General features: G+C 42.9%; 1 protein-coding gene across 2 annotated transcripts in view; it reads right to left on the bottom strand.

The window, feature by feature from the left end:
• The window catches only part of INTS14 (integrator complex subunit 14), a 29,684-nt gene extending 20,565 nt beyond the window's left edge, over positions 1-9,119 (bottom strand). Inside the window, exons 1-3 of one of the 2 annotated variants that reach the window (XM_026478331.4) lie at positions 9,016-9,119; positions 4,482-4,765; positions 2,819-2,926 (exon numbers count right to left, since the gene is read on the bottom strand). In XM_026478331.4, the coding sequence (XP_026334116.1) occupies positions 2,819-2,926; positions 4,482-4,703 (330 nt within the window). In that variant the 5' untranslated portion in view covers positions 4,704-4,765; positions 9,016-9,119. Of the gene's footprint in view, positions 1-2,818; positions 2,927-4,481; positions 4,766-8,726 lie in introns of both variants that reach the window. The other variant, XM_048222173.2, reaches the window with a different exon arrangement.
• Positions 9,120-11,213: the final 2,094 nt, after the last annotated feature.

An 11,213-nucleotide genomic window follows, 5' to 3' on the forward strand; every position in this document is an offset into this window, starting at 1 on the left:
AGCAGTCTCATTTCTCCCTAATGGCATTTACACTGAAAAACCCACCTCTCCAGCAACAAGGTGAATAAATCTCAGAAACATTTTGTCAAGTGAAAGATGACACATTGCATGATTCTTCTTATATGAAGTTCTAGAACAGGTACGACAGAGCTAAGATAAATCAAGTAAGAGCTGTGGGGTGTAGGGGGATATAGGCTAGAAAGGGGAAGGTGAGGAAACTTTGTTGGGTAATGGAAACGTGCCAGATCTTAATTGGAGTAGTGGTTACACAGGTGCGTGCATCTGTCAAAACTCGGTGAACTATGAAATTGAGATCTATGCACTTCTCTGTATCTTGTCTAATTAAACCTAAAAAAATAGCACCTACCTATGAACACTTAAAATCATAACCAATTCTTACTTAATTGTATTACAACTAGAACCCTAACTCTTAGAGTTGTCACCTAAGGCACTTGATGTCAAGAATAACATGTGGATCTATTTTACATGTGACCCTAGGAAGTATCTGCACAGAAATCCGAACCTTGGCACTATTTTCAAAGATGACAAACTCTATCCCTGGTCAATTAAAATGACAAATGCTTTAAAAATGTATTTATAGGGGTGCCTGGGTGGCTCAGTCAGTTAAGTGTCTGACTCTTGATTTCAGCTCAGGTCATGATCTCAGGGTTGTGAAATCGAGCCGTGTCTGGCTCCACGCTGGGCATGGAGCCTGCTTAAGATTCTCTCTCCCTCTGCCCCTCTCCTGCTCTAAAAAATGTATTTATAAAAGCCATTTAACCAGACATGTATAAGACCTTTAAAATACATTCTTAAGCAACTTGTAATCTGAAAAAGCCTTCAAATACACCAACAATGGATGGTAATTACAAATTATTTTTCTTCTTCATTGCCTCAGTGATCCTATGGGGTGGTAGATTTTCCAAGCATTCCAGGGGAGGATTATTTTTGCTCTTCCTACCCTAGCCTTCTAAGTTAATTATAACAGGCCATTAAACTGGGGATGTACTGTATGGTGACTAATATAACAAAATAAATATTATTAAAAAAAAAATAACAGGCCATTAAGGCAGTATTAGGTGACAGCACCATGTGAAGTACCAAGATTGGCACTTATTTCTAAAGCCCAAGAATGCTCAATGGCAGTCCCTTGGAGAGATGTCATTTTTTGGGAAGATAGACAATGGACTTATATGAGGCAATTTCCTCTTACACGAACAATTGCTATATAATGATTTACTTCTGCCCCTCATTTTTTCAGATGCTATGTGATGAAATATTTCGTGTAATGTCAAAATGAGACAGACTTTACCCAGATAATGAAGACACAGTCCAGCTATCTGAAACCCTGGTTAACAAAATTCCACATTAAAACGAATCTATGTGATAGTAACTGATTATAAAAACAATTGCTAATAACTTCTACCTCTAGTACAGTGTTTTGGACCTGGTTCACTCCAAAACCCATCAAGCAAACCTACGTAGATCCGGGCCCTCAGGGTACAGGACATCTCAAATTCAGATTCTTCCTTTTGTAAAGGAAGAAAAAATACTAAAAGGCAGAAGGCTGTGTGGTGCACAAGATCTTGCTTGTTACATACTTTCTGAATTTCTTCTCTAAAATGACTGAAGCAGCAGCAAAGGAAACTGCTACCCGCTAGCTTCCAGTTCAGAAGATACTGACAACAAAATTTCATTTATTCCATATATTCTTAGGACGTTAGATATTCTGTATGCACAGATTTACCAAATAAATAATGTTTATGAAGGTGCCAAACATTTTTATTTCTGAAAAGAAAGTGATCAAAAGGCATTCATGGCATTTATTAAAATGATTTCACCTTTTAGTAGCAGCTCAGGGTCTTCATTAACCCATGAGTTCATACTCCGTAAAACAGGAGTAAGAAAAAAACAAACTTAAAAGTCAGGTTTACTGAGATATAACTTACACGCAGTAAAATTCATCCTTCTGAATATCCAGTTCTAGGAATTCCACCAACTATACTCAGTGAGCAACCACTTCCACGATCAAGATAAAGACCAGTCCTGTCACTTCCAATTTCCCTTGTGCTTCATTTGAGTCAATTCCCTACCCTTCCTTCACCCCCAGGCAACCACAATCTTATTTTTAATAAATACCAGTGATGCCACTGACACTACTGAAGAACCTGTGTTTGACCAGGTAACAAAAAATCATACACTGTGGCCCACTGTCTGTTTTTGTAAATAAAGTTTTATTGGAACACAGCCATGCCATTTATTTACTTATTATCTATGGCTGCTTTCATGCTATGACAGTGGAACTGAAGTTGTCACAAACATCTGCAAAACCTAAAATACAGAAAAAGTAAAGGGGAAAAGAATATATGACATTCATACTCACCACTTTTTATACAACTCAGTTGAGATGGTTAAATGTTGGCTAAATAAATACTACACTGAGATAATGAAGACAGACTATATCACGCAGTGAAATTTATAATTTTTTTTTTAAGTTTATAATTCTAGCACTCAAAATTATAATTACCCCTTCTAGGGAGTGTTCTAAAATTCTACTCTGAGCCCTTTGTGCTTTATACAAACAATACTAGTTTGCAATAAGCCAGTTTGCTAGGAGAGTGCTTTCCTTAAGGCATAATTGTACTGATTTTTGAGCATATTAGTGTTGATTTAGTGCCTTCTTTTAAAAAGATACCAATAATGTATAATGTAGTTTTTAGAAATTACAATGCATGCTGTGTCAGAGCCTAAAGAAAATCGAATCACCTCAATGGTTAATGGTTTTAACTCAGGGCAATGAAAAGGAATTGATCATTACCTGGCAAGGAATCGCACCACCCCATTCTTGCTGAACGATATTGCAAACACCAACTAATGCAGATTCCAAGCAGGTTTTATCATAATCATCCATATTACTTAGTGCTTCCTGGTTGAATAAAAGGTGAAACTGCTCATTATTTTTTTTACTGTTTTGTTATTAGAAAACAACATAAACTGTTCAAAGCATGAATGTTACACAGGGGACACTGCGTTTCTGAGAACCCAAAAGCATATTTTCTCAAAGAAAAATGGCAAAACAGGCTTCCTCAACCACAAATGACAATTAAAAGAACTTTCCTTTATTCCATTCTCTTATCAAGTGAGAGTGAACAGTCCACCAAATTCATAGCTTTGTAAAAAGAAAGTAATTAAAATGAAGAACTTTTAAACACATCAAAAGAAATGACAAAAATTATCGAGTACTAACTATATTCTAAACACCAACCTAGGCACTTTACGTGCATTCAGTTATCTCAACACTCTGTAAGGTACAGATTATTAACCTATTTTTAAAACGAGGAAACAAAGGCACAGAATGATGAGGTAACTTTCCCAGGTCACATGCCTAGAGGTGGCAGAGTCTAGATTTAAGCCCAGTCAGTAGGACACCTGGTCTTAACCACTACTCTGAACGACGCATAAGCAATTCTCTAAATTTCAGAACTGCTGAACATCCAAAATCCTTAGTTTACTATTTATTTACAAGAAATCCAGTGCAATTTTTAAAAAAAGCTTCTGAGTAACATAAAAAAAAGTGAGATGATAAAAAAAATGATTTAACAAAATTTTACTACTTATATTAAAAAAAAAATCAAACTATACTGATCCTGGATCTCTAACCTGCCCAGCAAGTATTAAACTGTTTTAATTCCACACTTATTGACTATTACAAGGTACTGCTGGAAATATTAATGATTTAGAGTTGTTGTCAGAAAGTAAATTCTCTGACATATCACAGATAACATCTTATGAACTAACAACTATCAACTGAGGTTCAAATATTATAATCTCTTGGCATCTGTAAATCAAAGGCTATTTATTGGAGAGGAAATATAATTTTGAATTACTCTAGAATAAAGGTTTTTATAAGGAAGGGCTGTTTTTCATCTCCTCAAGTTTTATAGGAAAATAGAAAATAATAAAGTGTTGAATTTAAAGACCCAGAATTTTAGAGAATGGAGAACTACAACCTGACATGTTCTCCTTTCCACAGAAAATTCAGGAAAACTGAGAGAAGAAAATAAGGCAACAACTCAGAGCTCAAACTCACAGCTCTACCAAAGGCATAAGGCCTACTGGTTGTGAATCTTTGTTTTAGAGCTATATTCAGATATTATACCCATAGACTTAACATTAAATTAGTCCAAGTTCTACCAGGCGCCGGGGTGGCACAGTCAGTTGAGCATCCAACTCTTGGTTTCGGCTCAGGTCTTGAGATCATTGGGCTCAGTGCTCAGCACGGAGTCTGCTTTGAGTTTCTCTCTCCCTCTGCTCCCCAACCCCCTGCCCCCGGCAAATAAATGGATAAATCTTAAAAAAAAAAAAAAAAAAAAAAAAAAAAAAAAAGGCCAAGTTCTAAATATTCAGTGCAATATGATAACACTGTTTTCCTTCCTAAAAATCTGGGCCCTGTACATATAGTAACTCGTTCCTTTTTGTACCTGAAGGGTGTTGTAGTCTCTTGTGAAGGGAACCATCAGCTCCCAGAGTGATGAAAAAACCACCAGGGCTGTGAACTCAAGCTTGTAATTTGTGGCCATGTGCTCAAACAGCATTGTCAAACCATGGGCTGCTAGGTGCTTACGCTGATATTCCTCAGACCCCTCGATCGACACGGGTCGGGTCATGGAAAGGGATACGTCCATTACCACCACTGTCGGCATGATGAAAACGATCCCAATGTTCCCAGTCAGAGCGCAGACAGACAGCTATGAACAGAGAAATGCTGTGGAAAATAAATATGATTAGGTCTTGTTACAGAGACAAAAAAGTTTCTTTTCCCCACCCTAATTTTAACCAAACTTTGCAGCAATGAGTGAAGGAAAACTTCATTTAAGTTAAGGCAAAACTACAGAGAATTCAGAGGGAGGGAAGCAAGCAGCTTAGTTCACTGTGTGGACAACTCCTAGAATCGCCCACTAAATGGCCATAAATCAAGCACCACATGTTTCTTTTTTTTTTCCTTTTTTTAAAAAGATTTTACTTATTTATTTGAGAGAGAGAGAGAGAGAGACAGAGAGCACAAGCAGAGAAAAGGGCAAAGGAAGGGGGAGAAGCAGACTCCCCTGCTGAGCAGAGAACCCAATGTGGGACTTGATCCCAGGACTGCAGGATCATGACCCGAGCCTAAGGCAGCCGCTTAACCGACTGAGCCACCCAGGCGCCCCAAGGACCACGTATTTCTATTAAAAAATACATTAAATTCAGGTAGCCCTGGACTTGCATAATTCCAAAGTTTATACAACTTAATACAACAAACATTCCTATATCACCTCTCCAACACTTAATTTATGAAGGAACATTTCTAGCTGTCATATGGTGGTGGTGCTTTTTGACAAGCAACCCGTTCTTTTTGGGCACCATCACTCTCTTAACACAGCAGTAGTTGTGTGTTTATTTAATTATCTTGTTGCCTGGTGCCCTTTTTTATTATTAAAATAAATGTAAAATGTAAAAATGAAAGGGCCAGTAGAGTCATAATCCAAATCAGATAAAGCTGGAAATCATTACGCATGACAAAAGCAGTGAACTACTGCTAGCCTCGGTAAAACTGTATGTAAATTGGGCAACAATGCTTTAAATTGTGAAGGAAAAGAACAAAATTAAAGAGTATGTAGGACAGCCGACATTATCTCATGAAATTGTGTATAAAAGTCAATATGCAGAGGAATGCTGGGGTGGCTCAGTTGGTTAAGCGTCTGACTCTTGGTATTGGCTCAGGTCATGATCTCAGGATCCTGGGATCGAGCCCCACAATGGGCTCCATGCTCGGCACAGAGTCTGCTTGAGATCCTCTCCCTCCCCCTTTTTCCTCTTCCTCTGTCCCTTCCCCCAGCTCAGGCTCTCTCCAAATAAATAAGTAAATACAATCTTTTTTTTTTTAAAGTCAATATGCAGAAGAAATGGAGAAAACAGAGTTCTTTAAAATTACGGATTGAGAATTAGCATGAAGAAAACATTTCTGTTCTCAAAAATAAAAAAGTTCAGATATACAGACCTGCTCATGGGGACACAGCTTGCTGCTACTCTGTTAACAAGCAAATTACAGTCTACGGACATAAAGAAATCTCATACAGCTATAAATAAAAGACCCGTATGTAAATACGAGAAATATTTATATAAAACAGCAGTAACTGAGAAAAGCAGGTCATAGGATTGTATGTATACACTAATTACACCTTCATAAAACTCATATTGCACATACACAATTAGGGAAGACTCTGGATGGACAAAACTGGTTAGAAATTAAATGCTCACTAATTTCTTTTTTGGAACTTACTTCCGAAACACTTAACAGTGGCCAGACTACTTGTTTCGGTGAAGTATCCAACCGCAAGTGTGTGATATTCTAAAATTCCATTTGTAAATAGGCTGTTGGGAACTCAGAACATAATGGTTCATGGAAGCAATATTATAATCAGGGGTCAGGGACTCTAGCAAAATAGGAAAAGCCTTTTTACCACCTAGTGGCCTGAGATACATTTCAAATACAGTAATGCCTCATGTATCTAACATCAATAAAGATTAGATGAGGGATATAAATTACTTTTCCAAACTTTTTAGAATTCCAAAATGTTTAACCATTTTGACAGACAAAATTAAAATGTGTATCCCTCTTTTCTGCCTCACTAAACACCATGCAAAACATAATTTACGCTTATGATGACTTGGCATCACCACTCTAAACACCAATACTGCCTAGCACCCTGCTACTATCATGGGTTTTTTTTCACACCAGCATTCCCCCAGGTGTGTGTTGCAGAACACAGTTCTGGAGAGATGTTCCAAGAAAAATGAATTCAGGCATTAATAAAGATACTGAAAAGTTCTAGAGCACAGAATCCAGTTTAATTTGCTAACCCTGTGTTTCCCATGTAACCGTTTTCTACAGGATTACCATTAAGGTCCCATAAAACAGGGATTACGTAGAACATACACAGAAACGATGCCTTGTATTCAAGGGATCCCGGCTGTTGTGCTGTTTTGTTGCCTCCTTTTTATAATTAATTTTTAGCCCATCAGCTTGCATTCTACTTTACTCAGTAATTCCCTATAATCATCCTCCCTCTTTCTAATTTGCTGCTTCTAGGCAACTAGGGGCTGGAAAGCCAGGTAATCGAGCTTGTTAAAACTGTGCCCAAAGTCAAACTCAACAGGTTCTCAGAGCCTGTGGGTTTCTTCTAGTGTCAAATGAATGGGCTTAAGTGTACCAACTTGGTACTACTTCATCTCCTCAGTCTTTTCAATTTTCTTTCTGGGTCTCAGCTGTACTGTTCACGAAGTGAGGCCCTATATAATACTGGTTCAACTATCCTACAGTAGACCATAAGCTCACTAAGGGCAGGGACTGTGTCAGATTGTGCCCACCAATGTCTCCTCAGAACCTGTCACAATAACTGGCATAGGGTATGTGCTTAACAAATATTTGATAATGACTAATTACCCCTAGTCACCAGACAGAACATTAATTCTTTGGCAAAACACAGGATGAATTTTAACTCTGGACACCTGAAACACGTTTCCTTCTCTCCTTGTTCAAGCAGATACTAGGGACCCCTATGGCTCTGCCCACATATAGCGGTTATCCAACTCCCGTGGTGGTCCCATTTCTGCATAGAGGCCTGTTTGTAATTGAAAGCTGGGGAGGGACACTCGGGTGGTGCAGTCAGTTAAGCCTCAGACTCTTGGTTTTGGCTCAGTTTGTTATGTCGGGGTCGTGAGATCAAGCCCCACGTTGGGCTCCACACTCAGCAGAGTCTGCTTCAGACTCTCTCTTCCTCTCCATCTACCCCTTACCCCCCATGTGCACATGTGTGCGCACACACGTTCTCTAATAAACAAATCTTTAGGAAAAAAAAGTTGGGGATCATGGGAAGTACTTCCTCAACTCTTCGAGGAGACTGGGAAGGAGCACACATAGATCTAGATCAGGTATAAGAAAGCATTTCTGGCCCCTAAAATCCATTGTTAACCCTGGAATGGGTGACCACAGCTGGTTGGTCTTGCCTTCTCTGCAAACACCTCTAGAGCTGGCTCTTTCTCCTCACTCATTTGTGTCCATCCACCTTCTTAACAGTGGCAAAGTCATGGGAAACCATTACTTAAGTTGTAAGCACAGAATTAAAAGTGGGAATTGCATGTTCGTGAAGGATGATTCACTCAAGCAGTCTAGGCCTGATTAAAAAAAAAAAAAACACAACAAAAAACGTGCCCACCACAGTCCAGCAATTTTTTGAGAACATAGAGTATTTCTCACTTGGGCTAATTCTCCCCTTTTCCCCATAAGTACTGTTTAAAGTACTGTTTACATAGAATGCTTAAGACAACTTTCTCAACAAGAATTTGCTGAAAACAGACCCCAGCCACTGACTTGGCCGTAATGCCAAGTCACCTAAGTACACGTTTGCAGTTCTTCCCTGCAGGTGACATATTAGCTCAGTCCTAAATAATTGATTCTCAGCAGTTTAACTCTCGGAGCATGAATCACTCGAATTTCTAGGGTTTCCAGGGGCCCGGCCATTCCTGTTAGGGTCCTGACCGACCCTTGGGTTTCTGCCAGCCTGACTTCCCCGGCCCTGATGAGTACCCCCTGAGCTCTCAGACACAACTTCATCTCGAAACCGCCGGCCTGGAAATACAGAACTCCTGCATCTGAATTGCAAGTGGGGGTGGGGGTGGATCTTTACCTTAAAATCAGTCCAAAACAAAAACAGATCTGGAAGTCTCATGGGAAGAGGGAAGGAAAAGGGCCCGAGCCAGGGGCCCAAATCGCAGTGTTTCGGTGGGGCCCACGACCCCGAGCTACCGAGCGAGGGGAGGCCGGGGGCAGGGCCCGCACCTGGCGCCGCAGAGACCGCGCCGGGCGGCGGGAAGGCCGGGCGCCGGCTCCGCGTCGTTGCCCACCCCTGACCCCTTCTCCAGCAGCTCCAACAACCAACGAAGAACACCGCGAGGGCCCCAGCCTCCCCCACTCACCCCGCTCCCATCGCCGGCACAGTCCGTCCGCGTAAACTTTCCGCCCGCGCACCGCGGCCGGAACTATAGGGCCGCGCGACAAAAGGGAATCCTGCGCCGGTGTGCGCACGGGGCTGGGGCGGGGCTTTACGGCCCGAGCGGGCGGGCTCTGGCGCGGCGGCGCCGCTAGGGGGCGCGCCCTCCTCGGCGTCCCTCCACAGCCGCAGGTCCGCGAAGATCTCGCGGTTCGACTTCCCCAACCTTGCGGAGCCCGGGCTCTGTCGCCCCTTCCCTCCCTCCCTCACCTTTGTCGGCCTCTTCCCTCGTTCCCTCCGGCCTCCTGCCCACCTCCTCCCCTCTGAAGAGGTACCTCTGTGAGCCCTTCCTACTCCAGCCTCCTCCCTCCCCTGGGCGCTCGCCCTGACGCGTGCCCCTCTGTGCCCGCGCTCTTGAGCCCCCTCACGCACGTGCTCTGAACCAGGTGACGGAATCGGCTCCAAACTCTGCTTTCACCACACTTCCCGCCTGAGGAGAGCTCGTGCGAAGCACGCCGTATAGTTTTCTCAGCTGACCTGAGCCAGTGGACGGGTCAGGACTTCCCTCAGGGTCTCCTCAGCGCGAGGCCCGCTTGCCTCCCCCACCCGTCTCTGAGGGAAGGTTCGGTGGTTCTCCCTACGGCGCGAGGTGCCCTGCCGAGGGCCGTGCGCCCAGACTTCTCTGTGAGGCGCGAGGGGCCCTCGCTGCCGCCCCTCTGGCCGCCTGGTGTCCCCGCAGCAGCCTGCGTCCGGCAGGGGCCTCGAAGGGGCAGGCAGGAACTTTCTGACCATGTAGGGAGCCAGGGAATGTCAGCTAGAAGCCGGCCTGGGTGGTTGGGGTTCAAAGAGTCATGCCTACCACGTAGATTACAAGTGAGAACGGAAGGCCCCGGCCTCTTTTTCTTGTTGGAGGGATGGGGTGAGCTGCGGGGCGGGTCAAGGAGGGAGGACGCCTTGAACTGAACACCCCGGTCTGTCTGGCCGCTCCCAGCTCGTTCTGTGGCAGAGTGCGAGCTGCACTTGCTTGTAGTTCTCTCCGGTCTCTTCCTTATATCCAAGGTGGCCCAAGAGGAGAATCAGCCCCTGGGAATGGCCCTGCCGGCCTCAGCGCCAGGGACCTCCGGACTAGCCTTTTTGCTCCAGAACTCCATTCCCCAGCTGGGTTAGCCTCGCTGTGTCAAAACCCTACCACGCTTGAGCATAACGGGATCTAGGTAAGTAAGGCTGCATCCTGGTTACTCGGTCACAGCTTCTCTCTCCCTGGTGGGAGGGATGTGGCCGAGAATGGGTGGGCAGGGGAGTTGTCTAGTCCCCCGAAAGTGGGGATGACTCAGCCATAGGCTTGCTCTTCTCCTGGTAGTTGCAGCTTCGTTCCATGGACTGATCCTTACCTTCCCCAGTCCTAAAGCTTAAGTTTATGAGCTTGCTGATGGGTGATCAGATTTTGGTAACCTAGTTCGGCATACAAGCTTTCAGGAAGTTAGGGAAGAAAAAGAGCAATTTACTAAAATTGAACGGTAAAAGGTAACTACCAAGGGGACTGCATCACTTAGGACAACTGTTAAGTCTTTTGTTTTTATTTGTAAATTCTTAGTAGAATCCCATTAAAATTCGGATGGTTGTTCAGTGAATATAAAATCAGAGAACATCAGCACAAAGAGTTAGAAGGTCTTGAAGGAGATGTTTTTCAGGCTGGCTAATAAACTTCTTTTTCTCACTCCAGAAACCCTCATTTGCATGTTTCCACACACACATTAAAGAGAATCAATAAACAACTTCCTTTGCATAACCTACCATCCTTTCGTTATTTGTTTGTTTGTTTATTTATTTATTTATGCTTTGAAAGAGTGGACCACTGTCAACAGAGGCTTTGAAAGGCAGAGTGGTTTGGTCTCTAGTCTGGCAAAGTAAAGGTCAGTAACAGAAATTCTAAGCCACTCATAGGTGCTAGGTATGGGGGCTCAGAGGGGGGCTCAGATAGCCACACTTGTCGTATCATTCAGAATATTTTCACTGCTCTAAAAATCCTCTGTGTTCTGCCCTTTTATCCCTCCCTCTCCCCTGACTCCCAGTGACCACTAATCTTTTTATTGTTTCCATAGTTGCCTTTCGCCGGATGTCACAGAGTTGGAATCATACAGTATGTAGCCTTTTCGGATTGGTTTCTTTTGCTTAGTAATACCC

This window comes from Ursus arctos, unplaced genomic scaffold (assembly GCF_023065955.2).
Source record: "Ursus arctos isolate Adak ecotype North America unplaced genomic scaffold, UrsArc2.0 scaffold_28, whole genome shotgun sequence".
NCBI classification, from domain to species: domain Eukaryota; kingdom Metazoa; phylum Chordata; class Mammalia; order Carnivora; family Ursidae; genus Ursus; species Ursus arctos.